The sequence below is a fragment of the Anticarsia gemmatalis genome, chromosome 6, assembly GCF_050436995.1.
Source record: "Anticarsia gemmatalis isolate Benzon Research Colony breed Stoneville strain chromosome 6, ilAntGemm2 primary, whole genome shotgun sequence".
NCBI lineage: Eukaryota > Metazoa > Arthropoda > Insecta > Lepidoptera > Erebidae > Anticarsia > Anticarsia gemmatalis.
In genome coordinates, this window is record NC_134750.1 from 14,025,916 (window position 1) to 14,046,021 (window position 20,106).

Sequence of the window (20,106 nt, forward strand, 5' to 3'; positions counted from 1 at the left end):
ATGATCGCTACTAGGTCTGACTTAGATTTTTGCAAACGACGAAAATCAATCAATATTTACATTTATTTGATCTTATTTGATTCAAAACCAGTAGTAGGTATAGGTATTGGATTGGTTGAGAAACCACCCAATTTTAATTTTATAAGTGACCATCGTCTTTAAGACTAGCAGTCGAAGTAATAGATAGTTTAGGTCACTAGACTGACTAATGTGCACATTTTCATTTATCTTGTTTTTACACAAATATGACGCTACAGAGCACCAAGACCTACTTGATTATACTTAAACAAATCGTTATTCTCTTCTGTTTCATCGCTAGTTTCCTAGCCTCTCAGGTAAGGCAGCCGACGCAACCCGCCACTCCCAAATGGAATATTTACGTGGATGCTCACCAGTACGCTTTGTACACTGCCTTTTGTTCACACATACACCATTGTTTTTCATACTAATGCACCAATGTATATTGTAGTAAGTGGCTCGCTTTATATTACACTCAAGACAAGCTTCGCGTTATTATTTTAAATGTTGTTGAACATTTTCAGATTGTAAAGTATGTTCTGTTTAAATTTTCATTGTTATTACTATTTTATTTTAAAAAATAACCAGTAATCCTGATAGCTGTTTCAGCTACGCTCAAAATATGTTTTTGTAAGATAGCACGTTGGTGGTGTTAGAGGTGGAAATCAAACCTACATCCGCTTGCCAAAATTTCACTGTGTTCAAATTTTTCACGTGATAAATGAGTAAACGTTGAATGATCGTTAGTGATTTCTTTGGAACTACTCAACAGTGATCAGAAATGTAGTCAAATATCAAATTCATTGAAATGGACCCATTTAGAACCCTCTATTTCTGAATACACTTAAACTTTATAAAAAAGCATTTTTCTACTCAACAATGCAAATATTTTGGTTTAAGAGCAAATCCATATCAACCCAGTCAAAGTAACATGGTATTGTAAAATCTCTTGCAACATGATTGGAAGTGAATCGAAAACATAACAAGTTTTGTTTCAGTTCAAACAATACGTTTACATTTGTAAGATTGCTTCTACAATGTCATACAATGTACCGAGACTCGACAGTACAGTCAGCGACAAATATTTGTATACGCTGTCACATTTTTAAAAGCATTTTTAGCAATGAATATAGGGAAACTTCTCTTATAGATTAATTTCACAAATTTTACAATGACTGTGTAGTACTTGTTAACGAATAATTAGCGTAACCTTTCTTTCAATTAAGTTGGAGTCGGTTTTAGTTCTCACCGGATGCAGCTGAATGCTAGTATTTTTTCGAAGCGACGGCCTATCAGACCTCCAGAACCCAGTTACTTGGGTACGATACCCTTCAGTAAGACTGGTTGTCAGACTTTTAACCCGCTGACTACTGGTAATGACTGTCAAAGATCTTCGAAAATAACAGCCGGAACACAAATTAATGTGCATTCCTGTATTCGAGGAAACTCATTATGTATAAGGTCACCTCTCTATAGAACAACCTCGGCAAGCGAAGCTTGGCTATGAGAGATTTGTTGACGAATAGAAATAATTAAACTGATATCTTCATACTATAATGTTATGGTGTATACACATTTCTGACTCTGACTGTACCCAGTGACTACACAGTCACATGACAAGTGCAGTCAAAGTCACTCGCATCTCACTTATAACCTTACGTTATTGCATTTTTCATACTTTGTGTTGCACTTTTACGTACTGCTATGACGTTTTATTAGAAGTACTACCGTTTTCAAAGCAGTTTTGGGAGTTTTGAACAACTCATTTTTATATTTTCGTTAGTAATGTACATTTAATCTATGTACTTACTAAATAAGTCATTAATAAAACCTATTAATAAGACGCAACTGGATATCTGATAATTTATTTGTGAATTCACAACTTATTTGTAAGATAACTAGTTGGACTTAATTTATGAACTCATAGTGACATCTATGGGCATGACTCAGAAACTTTGTAGATGGCAAGTGAAGGTTGAAAATGACGCGTAGATATAGGGGTTGCACAAGATTGTGTTGGTTCCGATACTCTAAATAGAGATGGCGTTAGAGGTACTGGAAAGATATTTGTTTGTTGTAATATTAGATGGCATCAGTTGAGGTAGAAGTTATAGGATAGAAAACTTTATTTTGTTGATTTCTACTTGCTTCTTCTCTTTAACCAGTAGCATTCACTGCCAGGTTTTAACCCAATGTTGCTATGTCCTCATTGCTTGACTATTATCGTAACATTCGTGCATGAAATAATAAGCGTTGGTCACAAGTGTGTGTTACTTTTTCCTATTTACTTATCTGTATATCACTTACAGAAGGAAAATAAAACAAGTTCTTTAATATTCTTGATATTTATTTTTATTTATACGTAAATAAATTATTAGTTTCACTGATGTAGTTAACTACAACATCGTTCAAGGTGGATAAAAATTCACTTATTAGGTACAAAACCGAGACTATTACAACATGTGACGCAATCTAGTGTCACGAATATTAACAATGTGTAACATGAGTTTGCGAAGAGAGCAAAGATTCGTAAAAAAATCGTTTCGATTTCAAACTTTAATGTAAAAATGTGTTTTTAATTAATACAAAAGTTAAAAATTCTCGTTAATAAAACCAATACATTTTTTTTGTAAAATGCAATGGAAGTATGGCAAAATGTATAAAGCTAGATAAATAATTGGCAATATAATCTAGTTTTATGTGATGAATACAAATCTGCGGTTTAGAATATGATTGAAGCATAAAGTGAAGTTAGATAGAATTTTATTAACGTGATACATTTCCATCATTTACATTTTTGCACTGATGCGAGTACGAATATGCAAATATATGATTAAAGTGTCGAGTCAATTCTAAAGTTCTATGAATCATTACTACTATAGAAAGAGCACCGCTGTCTTAACTGACCTCACACAACTTAGTAGTCAATAGTTTTTCTTAAGTTCATAAACAGCATCCCTCTTAAGAAGTTGTTTTTTTCTTTACGTCACTAATTACGACCACAGTGTTTACGATAGCGCAATTCTCTACAATCTGTACTGTCCAGTATCAAGAGTTTGTCATTTAAAATGTACTGTCAAAATAGTTCTAAAAGAGAGAGTGCTCTGTCTATAGTAGCAATGTATTATGTATGTATGATCGTATGACACATGGCGATACAGTAAAACATCAACAGACTAAACTACTGATATTACAATATAGTTATTATACAAACACGTCTCGTACTAAGGCAGTGTATAACAATCAACATTTTGTGTTACATCCAGACACACATTCAAACAAACGTAAACTATCCAATATAGAATATGTATTTTAATTTAGATTGTGTACTCGAAAAATAATAATATAAAAAGTAATAACTCAATTAACAGAATATTATTTTCTCTGTTTATTTCATAATCATTTTTAATCACACAGACAAGACGACAAGAGTCGTGAATGTTAGCGATGATACAACGCAACACAGTGCTGTGGCCTCGCCATTGCGCAGTAATTTAAAAATCGTGCGACATATCTGACATTTTTGGGAGTAACATTTTCCCACTGGATACCTTGCCACTTCACATACTTTTTAGAAAAATCATTTCCCTTAACAACAAAAGCTTTAAAAAAAAAGTAATTTATGCTTGATATATTGTAAATGATAGTAATATTGGTAATAAGAATGTGTGTCTGTATGTCTGTAGAACGCGAAGCCGCAGTGTAGGTACTCGCTAAAAGGCAACTTGTTTACAATACAATATACACCGTGATGCGACCCCCAAGTACACTCCGTTCAACTCTTATACTTATTGCTTCTGATCTTAACGTTCATGGCATTGTGGCAAACATACTTTGTTTGAGAAGACCTAGCATGAGTACATGTGACAAGACATGAGATATGTCACAACGAAATCATCTCACTGACAAATAGCAGCTGATGCAAACTGTCATCATAATAAGTAGTTAATAATGTCTTTAACAGACGATTCAATCATATATATTGTATTAAGTTGTGTCATCAAATGAAAGTATTGTTGCAGTTGGATCGTAAATGCTTTTCTTGATTAGCCTTACATGATACTACATGTAAGGCTAACAGTTGATTTACTTGTTGTAAAACTTAAACCTTATCGTTCTATTTATCCGTACCTAGCAAAATGAAATAATATGATCCCGTATAATTTAAATTTCAATTTAATATTAAGGTACCAAAGTGCCATGAACATCAGTCATATTTATTGTAACACATTACACGATCTAATTAATAATAATATAATATATGTGTGGTATTATTCGTCAAACAAACGTGTCTCACACTTGACTGTACATCATAAGACTAGAAATACCTACACAATCAAATTATAACGTTTTAGCGCAAAAAAACGCGATGCGCAATTCCTTTCACTATGAACTATTGAAAGCTGGATTTGCAATTACGCTTATAAATCTCGCGCACAATAAGCGTTGCTTAGAAGCTCGCTTATTCTTTATTTATCACACTTTCTTTCATTCTTTGAAAAGATAAACAAGCGAAATCATCAGTAGCGCAATTTTCTATAGTCCGTAGTATCGAGTAGCGAAAGTTTGACATTTTTAATTTGCTGCAGAAATAGTTCCCACGACCTCCTCTAGAGGCACTGATCCAATTTTCATACAATATACATACCTCGATAGTGGTGATGGTCGATAGTTGATAGTGTTATAAAATCGCGCTATAGATTGTTTGCTCAATATGTGTAGTATAAATTCGGACAATAGACAATTTTATCTGCGTCGAAAATACTCTTACATAGAGTGTAGAAGCGTTTAGACACTCTTAATATTTTCGCTTATAAAGTGCGCGATTCGTAAACGTAATTATAAATCCAACTTCATATTTATATATCTATGATTATGACACAAATCTTCTATAATTACAATCCATATACACATTTTTTATTTTTACAAATATATTCTTTACATTTCCGTACAGAGCCTAAGTAAGATATTTATCACATTATTCTTACAAAAGATAACTTACAAACGTCACTAGACAACGTACAATAATTTAATGACTTACCTTGACTATTTGAAATAAACTCATTTATTTTGATAAACAAATGTTTAACGCTAAATTGCTAAACGAGACTTAAACACGATGAGGATTATAATGTTTACAATACCTTATTTGCTATCCATTGTATGAAGTATCGACAATTTCAAACTATTTAAAAATGGTGTACATTAAGTGAGGGTAGATGTAAAAACTTGCGCCATAAGGAGCCGATGCTTAGCAGCTACATCAGTCAGCCCGTGACCACGGTCGATGCAATTCGATCGAAACGTCAGGGCACCAAATAAACTATGATAAACCTTCAAATTCTCATTACGTTTTAGAACTGTTTAGCAATTTAGTATTGTGTACAAACCGCGATAGTTTCAAAACTTTAATATACAAATGTTTTTCGATTTTTGTTATGAATGTTTTATATAACAGTGTATAATTTATGCGAAGATATTAAGTGAGTAATAGTGATGTCTGTATAAATCTATGTGCGTTTAAACATTTTGCTTGTGTGTTGTTTTAAATATAACGTACACACCTAAATGATAACTCGTTAGTCCATTTTTTTGTCGTAGGTTGAAATAAATATTAGTTTCTGTGAGTTTATTACAACATTCCTTCATCAATTACAATCCTTGTAAGTACAACCTCATCGGACAACCAGTAAAGTTCTCAACCAACAGTGACTTTCTTCTAAGTCAATGACCACGTTTTTATCTTAACTGAATAGCCAATCACATTTTAAACCAGTCATACCACAGTTATTAATAAAATCAATTGATAAAATAAAATAAAGAAATCCAGTTAACAACCACAACTCCTGACATATAACAGTCTACTTTGAGAACAACTTGACCACAACCAATGCTGATACTTGTTTTTACTAAGTCTTGCTACACATATATTCGGTTCGACATTAATCAGCCTAGCCGAATATCGTATCAAATTAGATGAACCCGATCAGCACAAGCCGAACAAGTGAGTCGAGTCGGTTTTTGTTGTTCGATAAAGATCTTCGAACCGAACGTGCCAAACCGAATGAACTAGCAAGCCTAACTCTCTAATACAAATCCATCAGGATCAAAGACTTGTAGACCTTAGTCACCATTTTCGTAACCGTCACTTTGTATCAATCTTAAGTTCTTTAGAGTTTTCTTCAAGGTGGTCTAAACATGTGGTTGCGCAAGAAAGTGATGTGGGTGTATAGCATTGTGGTGCGGCGTGTGATGTGGCGTGTGGTGTGGAGTGTGGTGCTGCGTGTTGTGGTGGAGAGCATCGATGTCCGCGTGGTCTCGGCGCGGCGCCGCCGGCCGCGTGTTGCGGACCAGTCGCAGCGGTACTGGGAGCAGCTCCGGCATTACACTGTGGTGAGTCACCAGCGCGCAGAGCGAGGTGAACTCTTTTGTGAAACCCTGGAAAGAATAATATTGAAATTAGTTGTTGACTAAAGTAAAAGAAACGTGAGTGGGTTATTCATTTGCCTGTCTCTTTGTTCTATCTAAATCTCTTTTGCCTCTTTGGTTACTAATCCACAATTCTATTTCTAATGGAATTAATAGAATTTGGTGTATGTTTTACGGATCTAAGGTGACGGTCAAATAATCATTGTCGTTGTCGTGTCGTTTTTATAATTAAATGAATTCAATCAGTTTTATACGTCACGTAGTTCAGCGTTTGTCAAATGGTCGTGAAACAGGGGATCGAGTGGTCCAACTTCTGTGAATAGTGGTATAAGAGTAGGTCACCTTGATCTTGTATCCCTTGGGCGTGCGCAGTATGAGGTAGTGCGCGATGCCGGCGGGCGTGAAGTCCCGCGGCACGCGCACGGACAGCGCGTAGCAGCCGGCCTGCGTCGTGCTGCCGCGCACCAGGAACGCGCCCACCGGCTGAGAGCTCAGCACCTCCAGCGCGATCTATAAAAACAGAGTAGTTTAATTTTGTTCTTAGTCACAATCAGACACCATAACGCGTATTTTACTAGATAATTTTGTCGATGGAATTATAAAAAGCTTAATCACAAATATATTTTATCAAGTGCAATAATATATGAAACTTCTATAACAAATACTCCTGCGCAAGATACTAATAACAGTCCAAAATTGTAGAAACTTTATGATTCTGGATTTGTTTTTTCGATAGCTATGTTAAACGCGATCCTACTCATATTATAAATGCGGAAGTTTGTAAGTATTTATGGATGTTTGTTACTCTTCCACACAAATACTACTGAATCGATTAAGATGAAATTTGGCATGTAGGTAGCTGAAGACTCAGAATAACTACTTTTTATCCCGGAGTTCCCGAAGGATCGGGATTTACACTAGGAGGGTTTCCACGCGGACGAAGTCGCGGGCGGCCTCTAGTATTTACCTATACATATTTTGATAACTTATACTTTATCAATAAACGAATCTCTCACAATAAAATTATCATTATTTACTTCAAAGTTTATACAAATATCAAATTGGGCAACGGTAATACATACCTCTCTAGGAATGCCATGTTGGAACCAGGGCGCCTGCCTCAGTTCAGGCTCGGCGCGAGGCACGTTGTTGTTGGCAGGAGTGCCGCCGCACGACGACGCGCCTGATGATGACGACGTCGTGCGACTGCACGCTGCTGACTCACTGAAACAATACGATTACCAGGTTCATTTACACAATGGAGTATTCATTTTATTGGTATTTTAAGGCATATACCTACCTCTACAGACTAAATGAAGGGATAAACACTTAAAATTAACTTAAGGCTAAAGAGACAACAATTGTACGTACGAATAGATCATCCAACTATTGTGTGTTAATTGTATCAATAATTGAAAAATCGGTGTAAAAAAATTGGCTTTTCACCAACCTACTACTCGATATTTAAAATTTTCCTTACAAAACCTCAGTATAAAACGAACAAAGCGTGGTTTTGTAAGCGTTCCCATTCATCATATAAAATTCCTATTTTAAACTAAAAACCAAAGATTTAAAGCACATTCAAACTCCCAAACTCTTTCATAAAATATTATGCATTCACGATTTGAATTCAACGGAAAACTTGACCATAAAGCGGTTCTCTCGCTTAAACGGTTTAAAATAAAATATTGTTGGGAGCCATTCATACAAATGAAAAAGTCATGACCCAGTTTCCATTAAGCGCTATCATCGCAGTAATTTAATAAAGAACGTTAGAAAAAGTAAATAGAATGTTGTGAGTTTAGTCTCGCCTCGTTACTTCCATCTTCAGATTTGTTCCGGTGGAAACGACCGTGAACTTTTTTTGGAATTATACTAAAATTATAAAAGCTTTATAAAAAACAATGAAGTTTCTGTTTATTTGGATTTTTTGAGTATATTAACCGTCGAATTCCAAATGAGTATTCATAACACTGTTTGTATTTCAGACCAGTTGAGTATCATTCCCATACTTATGAAAACTTCGACACAATGTCACAAACAAAATTTTAATTTTCTGAAAAGCATCGTCCGTTTCACTCGACCCGGGACATTAACTATCAAGTTTATTTATCTATTTATTTATTGGATCACCAACAAGTAGACCTATTATTACATTCTTTTAAAAGATACAAGTAACGTAAATAGACATTTCTAATAATAATATGGATACCTGATTTAGGAAATCTATCCTTTTCTGGATCAAGTTGATCCAGAAAAGGATGAAAACATACCAATGTTCTTATCTTCATACGCTGTTATTCTTGCCTTTTCATTTGTTTTTGATTTGCTTGTTTATATTATAGTCGTTGCCTATCATTCCGGTACATAAGCTCTATAAGACTTACCTATTCTTAAGATTATTACACCTCCTAAAGTCGACATCCAGGTCTCCGTGCATGAGATGGTCGGTGCGGCGCGGCGCGACCGGCACCACCGGCATGCTGGGTATCGTGGGGATAGTGGGCGGCTCTCGGTTGCTCTCCCGAGTGCGCTGCTCCGCTTCCGACGCCTCGTTGATGTAGCCGCCGTTGAGGCATAGTGGTAGGTTTGTGGGACTGGAAGTTTTAAGGTGATAGTTAGAACTATTGTTCTACATGAGTGTGTTTGGTTATAAACTACAGTTAACAACAATACATTAGCAGAATCAGGAATTTGGTTTAGAGACCTCTAACAGGAGACCAAAGAATGTTAGTCAATTTACTCGGTGAGTTTTATGTTTTTCTTTTTTAATCTAGTTTTTCAACTCAAATCTCTGATTCTCCTGCTTTAGCCAAAAATATTATTCCCGAACACGATTCAGTATGGATGGTCGACATGGTCGAGGTTATTATGATTATTATAAGAAGACCACTATGAAAGCAATCCAAAGTTAGTTTTTGTTTTATTCTTCTGGACACTTCTGAAAAGCTAGATTGGCTGATTCAATTTAAAGCTCTTACGTGGTAGGAGTATCAGCGACGAGCGGTGTGGAGTCATCATCACTGGGCTGCAGCAGCGCTCCACTCAGCCCCATGGCCAGGCGCTTCATGAGCGGCGGCCGCTCGCCGAGCCGCCGGTAGCAGTTGATCTCCGTGGGCGAGTTCGACTCCTCCGAGCTGCTCGGGCTCGGCTCGTTCACTAGCTTTGACACACCCATTATGTCGCATTTCTGTGGGGATCTGGAACGTTAAAAGGCATGTTTTATTTGCTAAGTTAATAATTGTCAAAAACTTTTCAAATATTTTTCGAGAGATTTTGGATTTTGTAGTTGCGTGGTAGTAAAAAAATATTACAGTAATATAACCGAAATGCTTTTTAGGAATCATATCATGTTACGTATCATATCTACGCAGGGGTTTTAATAATTCTCGACAATCTTTATCCCTAATTTTCAATCTGTTGTTACAAAAAAATACTGATGTGTTTGACTGAATGATGTCTAATCTTGCGAAATATTTTTAAATCTATTTTTAATTTCTACTAATGTGTTGTTGTTACCTATCGCCACAATGTGGATAATGATGCGTGAGACCGGGCAGTGTGTCGGGCGCGCGCACGCCCATGCCGCAGTCGCTCCCGCTTAGCTCCTTGCTCTGAAACAACACGTACTCTTCATTAAATACTACAAAAGTTGTCACACCATATACTGTGGCGGGATTGAGAGATGAGACACGTTGTTAAGTAATTTAGTTCTTGATGAACTGGGACGTTAATTTAGTAGTCATTATTCTCATGTAAGCATACTAGGGTCAAATACTCCTACTTTGTTTTATCGCGTTGCAATCGCGTTTTCCTTACACCATTTAATATTCATAACTTTGCAAAATGTATAAACATGTACACATTATAAATGTATACTATCATATGGCAAAACGTAGGGCCCAATTAGATTCAGAAGTTAAATAAAAACGCCTGAGCTTGTGGAGATAGCTATAAGTAAAACGTACAAAAGGCATTTTTTACTTATTTTGTATAGCAAAATCAATTATACTCTCAATATCAAGGACGTTTGCAGATTATAACACTTTATGCCGATTATTGAATATAACTTAATAAAGTAGCGATTTACACTATTATACAAGAACCCCGTTACAATAATTCATTGGTGACCTACTCCGCAGTAGAATGCTACCGCGTACTCGATCATAGATACAAGCAGCCAAAGGCCGTTCTAAGGACACACCGTTAGCACTCACAATGAAACTGCTTCAATATTTCGACTGGCAACAAATCAACCGCATTCCACTGATGGAATGTAGGCTTTATCTAGCTAGTACAATGGTATTGGATCGTTACCGCACTTTCGGTAATGTTGCTATGTCGCTGCTTGTGTTCCGCAAGATTTATTGATAGCTTTTGCTATTTATGTTTCATTCAACTTGTGTTGGGCTGTTTTAGAATCGAATTCAACAATACATTTCATGCTTAATGTTACGGTAGCCTCTCTCTCGTGCCTTAATTTACATTTGATTTGGTTTTATTACATAGAATTGACATGGTCAAGAAAAATGTCTTTAAATTTTTTAACCATATCGTCCTGTAAATGCAACTTTTATATCGACTCGTATTCATATATTGGTCTTTAAATTGAGCGCATTAAATGAGGGAATACAGTTTTTTTATATAATATTGTGGTATGCTTTTAACCCTAGGTCACGCTAGGCCAGGATCCTCTTTCGAACGAGAGAGGGATCAGGTTTTGATTCCACCACGCCGGCGTAGAGCGAGTTGGCGACATTGCCTGTTAACAGTACATTACAGAAAAATATTTTTTTTATCATTCAGATAAATGAGGCTAAGGAATTCAGATAATACCCTTCATTGATGACAACTCATCATTAAGAGCACTTAACAGCAATAAATATTGGTGCTCATATCAAGTTACATTTAAGTTTATTATCAGACTCACTCGTGAAACCTTTTAAACATTTAACGGTACAATATGACACGAAATGTCAAATGACGTCACAAAATGTGACACTTAAAATTATCTTTTAAAAGCTCATTGTTTGTTTATCAGGAGTATTTAAAAGAAATATAGTGGCATTGACTTATAAAGGAGACTCTGAGAGACTATGAGCTTCTAACTGTTAATGGCTGTATTTAAAAAGCCTTCAGTTACAGTCAAAGATATTCGGTAAGCCCGGTGTAGAATTTACGAAATGATTACAGTTAATTGGCTTTAAAACCATTTTTTTCTATAGTTCGCCGGTTAGTGATAAAATTGAGAAAATTCTAATTCTATTTATCTGATGGAAATACATGAAGTTACACAATTTACAGATAGATCACTTCATGATCGCATAAAATGGTACTAAATTAATTTATTACGTCTAAAGCGATTAAAACTTTTCCCAACAACATCATTATACCCGCGAATGATTTACTAAGCGTCAAATAACAGAGATAGTTTGTAAGTAAGTCTATTATTGTGTCGACGGCAACGACACGACAGACGACACAAGTTCGCTTGTTCACATAATTGGCTGATTTAGGACTCTCACGCGATGGGAACGTTATGGAGAATGTTTGTGTCTCAAATTATAGTGATTTTAAAAGTTATAACTGCCAAATTAGAATGTTATTTTTCAACTAATTTCTGACCAACTTCAGAAAGAAGAAGTTATTATAGTATGTGGTTATTTGAAGTTTTTAATTTATGAGCTTTAAAAAGCAAGTTGAAGATTGAACGTAAGCGAAAGCGACTTTAGCGAGCGTTATAAAGTAATTGTACAACAAAGTGATCTCAGCACTAAACAACATTAATTGTCCAAATGGGACCTAAAATTTATGTTACTGGTAGGATATACACGTGAGTGCCTTTAAAAACTGCATTCCAAAACTGCCAATAATTTAAATTCCAAAATAGAATCATAAAATGGCGCACGTAACTGACATGGCAGCAGCGGTTAACCCGGCGGGACATTCGATTTTCAAACCGTACGTCATTTCGTATGCAGCCAGCTACACTCGGGCTGAAACATTCAAGGCGGGCGCGGCTTTACATGTAAAAAGTTTAGTAGCTCTGTGCTTCCCGTATGACATTAGGCTAGTTGTGAAGTATAAGCTAAGCTTTGAAAAACTAATTAGACTAATAGAAAGATTTTTAGAATAGGTAAACTGCTTAATTTGTTTTTGTAGTCCGGTGTGGTCTTGGTATTGTTAATCTTTGAATTATCCATAACTCTGAAAGTTTTACTCAAAAATATCATTAGAAACTTTGTAAAAGTTAAGTTAAGTTAAAAGACGCTAGAAAAATCTTAACTCGATCTCCATGTAAAGATCTAGTTAAGATTTTTCTAGCGTCTAGCCTACCCTAATCCGAATCTACTGTATTCTAAAAATTATAATTGATTTATTTACAAGTTTTTGTAAACACAATTCTGTACTTGGAACTGATTTAACTGAAAAGAATATTCCAGCTTGTTAAATTAAATCTATAAGATCCTTTTTCTAAATTTTATTTAAATCTATACAGTCGTTTAGCCGTAAAAGCGTCACATACAGTCAGACAAACAGAGTCTCCTTATATCTATAAAATATAGCTTAAGCTAAGCTATCTTAGCTTAGTTCCAGGTTGTGAACCAGCCTTACCCCGTACTGGTTTTACACCAAATGAAATAGATATTGGAGGCGTTAGGAATAATACAACGCTCGCTGTAAAGGTTTATAGCTATTCATTTAAACATCGCCGTCGCTAGGCTTTCATAGTCTGAACGTAAAAGTTTTCTTTTCAATACAATTGTAATGCATACATTGTAGGAAATGGGGGTTTTTACTAGAACTGTTCTATTGTTGAAAGAAATAAGTTTTTGCATCTTAGGTGGTATTTTACAAAGACTGATGGAAGAAAATTAAAGTTTAATATTAATTAAATTTTTAATGAACTTTGACTTGATATGAGAATTTTAAATGATGAGATTTTTTTTTTTGTAAATCTATAGTATTTATTAAAAGTATTTAAGTAAGTTTAATATTTAGTTTCGTTATGCTAGTTTCTCGTTACCACAAAAATTAACGTTCCCTCAATATCTTTATATATTTAACTGCAACTTCAATAAATGAATAATTCACCAGACACATCTAAAATAACACTACCAACACACACAAACAATAACTCGAGAACCACTCCACAATAAAAACCACATCACCATAATTATCTTTTCCCTATATCTGTCTATAACATTAATATAATTATACTCATGTTGCCCTCATAACAAACCCATCGTTCCCTACACCTTGCTAGAACAATTTGTACTACCCATGCTCCCCAACACTGCTCGCTCTATTTGATCAGCTCTCCACGGCTTCGCCATATGGTGTAATATAATATTTTAGTTGATTTAAATTGTATTAATGTTATGGTTGTCAGTAAAGAAGGGTCACTAATATTTGAGTGTCACGTAAGGTTATTAATCAATGTGTCAACAGCTTTTGTATGGAAAAATATTACACAATTTTTATTTTTATTACACCTGAAGTCAGCTTTTTAATGAAGGAAAAACACATCGGAATAAATGATATTCTCATTTAGATCTAAAATAGTTATTTTATATGTTTATATGTGTAGGCCTTTAAAACATAAACAATTAGTGTCCCACAATTCAGCTGTCCATTTCCAGAATAAGAAAAGCCTTATTTCTTCAACACTAACAAATAGCAAATAATGGATTTTCATTTCTTCAGAAAGTTTTAGAGACACATGGACACGCAGTTTTCTCAATATTTAAAATACTGTAATGTCCTCATAGCCATTTTATATTTAGCCCTGTTAGTTAGTCAGCAGTCAATTTCAAGAATACAGACACATTAAAAAAATGCTCTAATCCAACTAGCAGTAAATTCCGTATTTATAACCAAACGTATTCTAATCATATTCCTTTCATTGCGACCCTGCCAAAACTACTTAACATTACAAACAAAGTCTATTACCTCCCAACAGTATTAACAAAAAGAAACAGTACAGTAACTAGTCGTCATAATATCAAGTGATTTGTCGTAGTTCTGTATAAATAGTGACACGTACAATAAGTTAGCTGACAGACGGCGGGACGCACGCAATGTGCCGCGGTGTTGCGTAATAGAGTATGATGAGGCGGTATTTAGGGGGCAGACGGATTCATAGGCTATGGTAAAGATAATTGAAGTTTATAAGAGAAATGTATTGGTCGTTTTAGCAATTTCAATATCAAATAGTGGGTCTAAAATATTCGATGGTACAGCCATACATCACGTCCAAAACACTAAATTTCGTCATTATGGTATAGCAAGGTTTTATGGTGGTGGTCTAAATAGAGTCCGATTAATCCTGAAAAGGACTGTTGTAGCTAAAAAAATGGCCGGAGTGTTTAGGTACCTACTTTTTACATTATCTTCATAATAATATTATCATTCTGAAAACATATTTATTAACCTGAAAACAGTGATGTGCCTAGTAGTTAATCTATTCAAAAATACAAAAAATTAAGTAATATGAACGGCTTTTTGGCGTAGTTTAGACTTGACAGTTTTTTTAGTTATATTATTATAAATATCCATTTAATACAAACAAGGCCTAACACTGGAAACATTTTTACGATCGGCACAATTAAGTTCAGGCTGGAGCAATTATTTCTTTATCTTTATAATAGCTCGTTCACTTCGCCCGGCTTTACTTGATTTACTTCATTATGACGAATAATTCTAATTGTTTATTGCTGAATAACAATTTGCTTTTCTAGGTCGATGAGGTAATTTACTTTGAGTCCAAATTAAAAGGTACTTCAAACTGGTTGGAATTATTTTCTCTGATAAACTGTATTGTTTATGATTTGTTCTTCAGATTAGTAAATATTATATTAAACAAAATGTAGAAGATTTTTTTAAAATTCTCGATAGAATTATCATATTATTCTTTTTAGGAATTATTTTGATAAAGGTAATCCATCTAATTGTCTGTTTTTAAACAGGTTTTACGAAAAAGTCTATTATATCACAGGTTCTCAAGGAGACTAAAGGGGGCTGGATGTTTTATTTTCATAGTGAAGGAACGGTAGTCAACTAGATGTTACAATTTAGCCCTAGGTATGTGCCGTACAGGCCCTTAATGCTTGTATTTTACCTAAATTTCAGTTTATATTATCTCAATAAATACAATTTCATGAATTATAACCTGCGATTGATTGGCACCTGTCTTTTCTAGAACAATATCGTAAGACGATGTTCGAGAGTTGAGTTGTTGTATATTTGAAGCATCTCCTTATCAACTGTCATACCTGTTACTGACATCTATGAAGACTAAATATTCATTGTTATGATAATACTAGGTAATCCACGCAGCATTGCCTGTGTTTGAAATAAACTAGATTTAATTTGACCCGAGGTCTTCGTGCTTAAACTCCATCAAAATTGATTCAGCGGTTGACGTGGCAGTTGTTTGACAGACAGACATTGGCATATTTTTTAATAGTGAGAGATTATAACCTCCATTAGGCGTCAGGTTATTAACAAAAACAAAAATAAAATGTACGGAAAATTATTGGTGAGAGTACCAAATTCTGTTCATAAACAAAATTCTATTATACCCGCATTTTACAAAAAGGCGAATGAAACTTCACAACGCTACATATTTTCCAACATAGGTGACCTTACAGTTAGCAATATATCACAATTTTACTGGCCACATTTAGTTTAATACTGGGCCTCATTACATGGGAACATTTAATTGTATTAAGAGAAGTAGACCGATGTGGCGATACAGGGAATATTTATTATTCGCGTGTTCACTCGCAGTTCTGCGCTAAGCATTGTGTGCCGCGCGATACGCACCCTGCTGTGGGGTACCATGATGGTATGGAAATACTGGACAAAGTATTTGATGGTTGAAATTAAATATGTTGTAAGATGAAGTTGTAGTTCTGTTGCAGAACTGCTTATTGTCAAGAAAATAAGTATGGAATTTAAATGATGGACGGTATTAGCTACTTGCATGGTTTTATTTTTGCAACCACCAACCTTGAATGAAATATAAGTAAATTATTTTTTTTAGATATTACTGTTTTGATAAACAGCGGCCTTTAAGCCGTAAACAGAATGCACAAGTAAGATTTTAAGTCACATGTCATTGTAACAAAGCATATTGGTATATGGATATTATGTAGGATATTAGTAGATTTTTGGATCCATCATTTAAACAAAGGTTCAATCAGTAAAACTGTATTTTAGTTTGGTTTCAATTTTGCAATATTTATATAACTTCTTTACAAAAAAAATAAGTAATTATTTTAATTAAGCATTGAACCCATTAATAAATATAATCCTTTTGTAATTTTACCCCTGCAATCCACTTTTCATTATCCCAATCAAATCAAAACATGGCGACCCTACATTTGGTGTCTTACCAAAATAACGTACCTTGGAACTTTTTCACTAATTATATTATTGGGCTACGACACGCCACGGCACGGTATATTAAATAAGCTTATCTGTACAGTTGACCTCTACGGTACTTCTGATTACAATACATGGAAAATGTATGGAATACGACTAATTGTTACATTCGTATTTTCACGGTTGAGTTTTTTGTGACAGCCTTTTTGTTGTTAATCTAGAATTAATTTTGTTAAATAAAATATTACTATAATGGTAAGACTTTGTTTTTACTACTATACTTGTATTGAAGCTACATATTATTATAATCTATTAATTTTTCTAATATTATATAATATGTATTTTCTCATTTATTTTTGATGCTAAACGATTAAAGCTTCTATAACATTGCATCAACGTATTTAATCTATACACTATTGACTTAGTCTACTATAACAGATCGTTACGACAGACCAGGCAACAAATAGTAGTAACCTGAGCAAGCTTATATTAAAAAAAGTTTTTTTATAAATCCCAGTTATCATAAGAATAATTTCTGATACGTGATACGCTTAAAAGCCTCTTACATGATCCGAAACTAAGGCCCACATCTATGCTATCCCCAGCCGCATGTTTTAACCAACTAAACCGCACATTTACTGTTCCAAATTAATTAAATACAGTATGCAATTTGTACTTTACATTTAATGAGTACATTATTTAGCACATCAATCGGTACAAAACGGTATCAGGCTATAAATCAATCAATGCGACTAGTTGTATCCCGCGTCAGTGCTTGAAAGCCGGTAGTAAGCCGGATAGATTAACTAACGGCCTAGGTCACGGTGTTGGGTGTTTTGTTTAGAAATATATGCTATGGATAATTAACACAAATTATGATAAGAATAGAATATAATTTAGGACGACATTGCGTAATTTCTAATAAAATTTCGTGGGTTGTGGATAGGCAGTCGCTCCACGTAAAATACGGGTATCCAGCTGCATCCGGTGTGACTGGAAGCCGACGCCAATATAGTTGGAAAAAACACTAGGCTGATGATATACTTATCTAGCTAATTTACTAATTATTTTATTTTATGTGGATTGTCTGCTCTGGGATATTGTACCATAAGAAGATTGAGTAAATTTTTGCACCTTACTGTAATACGTATAGGTTCAAATATTTTGTTTATTACTTAGTGGTAATTTTGTGTTGCAACAGAATTGAGACTTGACGCGTGACGAATGTGAGTAACAGCTCATTAACACATTACTATTAACATAAGCTGATTGAATATGTAAATGAGTGCAAGCTCCAAATGTTCATGTTTATAGTGGGCGGACATCTTGTTTAAATTATTGGAGTTTACTGAAATATTTCTCTTAGTTGTTTAATTTAATTAGGATTCTAGTAGTTTAAGACGTATACTAGTTTAATAAAGTGTTTTATCAGTTGGTGTTTAAAGCCTTAGAAAGATAAACCAGAGAACAAATTTTGATTCTCACATGACTTTAACATTTGAGCTTATTATTTTTTACTTATAAATGGTACCATAATTCAGAATTTTCCCAATAGTGTATAGTTTCATGTAAAGAGATTTTTGCGTAATATACCCTTTAATTATAATAGGACGATGGTAAAGAACCAGAGACAGAGCAGAATAAAATTTAACATTCCTTAACTCATGTTGCAATACACTTCGTTTTTTTACTGCAAGCAACAATATCACGCAACAACTTTCACCATCTCATCTGTACAATGTTGCAGTGTAGTGCAAAGTTGAATAAAAACCTTCATCCCAACAAAACATTCGCAACAAAACAATTCCAAAAACAAGTAGAAGCGTGTTTCATTATAATTTAAAACCGTCGTAATAATGGGAATGCCGGCTGAAAGTCACTTTCGTTCGGGGGAAAGAGAGAGACATACACAAATTTGTGTGAGAGTGAGAGGGATGCAAGATGTGGGATTGGCGTGCGAGACGGCAGTATTGGACTCGAGTCAGATTTAATTATCAGGACAGTAGGAATTCCACTTTTAGAAAGTGTTTGTGCCGTGAACTGATATCGGATCATCTTATAGAGGTCAATCGATGAACTTTCTACCTGTTTACATATTCATGTGGGAATCTGTGGGAAATTATGTCGAGTATTAGACTAATAGATTAGTTTTGTTGCTTTGAAGGTTTGACAGTAATGATGGTGTCAGCTGTGCTTCGTGTCGAATTTAGTTCATTGAGTTTATTTTTGCAGATTCTAAAAAGCTTTTAGTAAAGATGAAAATTTTAATTGCATGTAGCTAAATAAAAATTTGCTTTTGACAACATTTTCCTAAAAAAATACAAAAATGAGATATTAATAACATGTTGGTATTGGTAATCGAAGGCTTGACCTTCTTGAAATGAAATGTTTATTTGTAACTTAATATATGCACATTATCGAACAATCTTTCAAAATTAAACATTGTCTTCAGCAACAGCGTAATTAACACTAAATTGTCCCAATTACTCTCAATACTTCAACAAAATAGTCAAACATCTTCCTAGTGCAACATTGTATGTTTTCTTTTAATTTCCCTTCTGTTTTACTAGAATGTAACATCTTCTTCAAGAACACAGTACTATAGCATCGTCGACGATACAATGTAGTTCTAAGTGAGCTCATAAATAGTTTTATTTTGCTTCTTAGACAGTTAAGTTTGTCTTAGTACACTTTAAGTTCTATTGTTGAGGATTTTTTCATGAGAAATAGTAGTAGACGAATGCATGTTTTAATGGTATATAGAATGTTTGACATTACTGATTTTGATATGTACATATTACATGTTGAAACAGTCAAATGACTTCCAACTATTTTATGTGTCGTCAGTAGCCAGGTATAGTATTAAAATTACGTTGATGAAACGGCATTCAAAAATATAAATTTCTATCTGACAAGCGAGGATATTACCTAGTTGTTTTTATCTTAGCAACACTTTTCCTAATACTGAGTAAGGTATTGTTAGGATTAATGGTCGCTGTACTAGACCAGACAGATTTATTACAACCTGGGATATTCAAAATCGCAATTACAAAAATAATAATAGCCTTACATTTAGCACCAAAAAATTAAAATTCAAGAACAATATTCTCATAAATATAGTTCAGGAAAGAATAAAGCTTTACATTACAATAATTTACCAACAAAATAAAAGTTCGTAACTTGAAGCTATAAAACATTCACGGAGGCCTCGGTTCAGGTTTAAAAAATAAAAAGAAAATAGTAAAAAGTATCGTAAACTTTTATTGTGGA

The 20,106-nt window shown here is 34.3% G+C and overlaps 1 protein-coding gene across 3 annotated transcripts in view; it reads right to left on the bottom strand.

The window, feature by feature from the left end:
* Positions 1–2,357: 2,357 nt before the first annotated feature.
* LOC142973801 (EGFR adapter protein-like) overlaps positions 2,358–20,106 on the bottom strand; it is a 255,524-nt gene continuing 237,775 nt past the window's right edge. For all 3 annotated transcript variants that reach the window (XM_076115821.1, XM_076115822.1, XM_076115823.1), the window contains 6 exons: positions 9,967–10,061; positions 9,429–9,647; positions 8,835–9,044; positions 7,530–7,671; positions 6,790–6,957; positions 2,358–6,456 (listed from right to left, as the gene is read on the bottom strand). In XM_076115821.1, the coding sequence (XP_075971936.1) occupies positions 6,211–6,456; positions 6,790–6,957; positions 7,530–7,671; positions 8,835–9,044; positions 9,429–9,647; positions 9,967–10,061 (1,080 nt within the window). In that variant the 3' untranslated portion in view covers positions 2,358–6,210. The remainder of the gene's footprint in view (positions 6,457–6,789; positions 6,958–7,529; positions 7,672–8,834; positions 9,045–9,428; positions 9,648–9,966; positions 10,062–20,106) is intronic.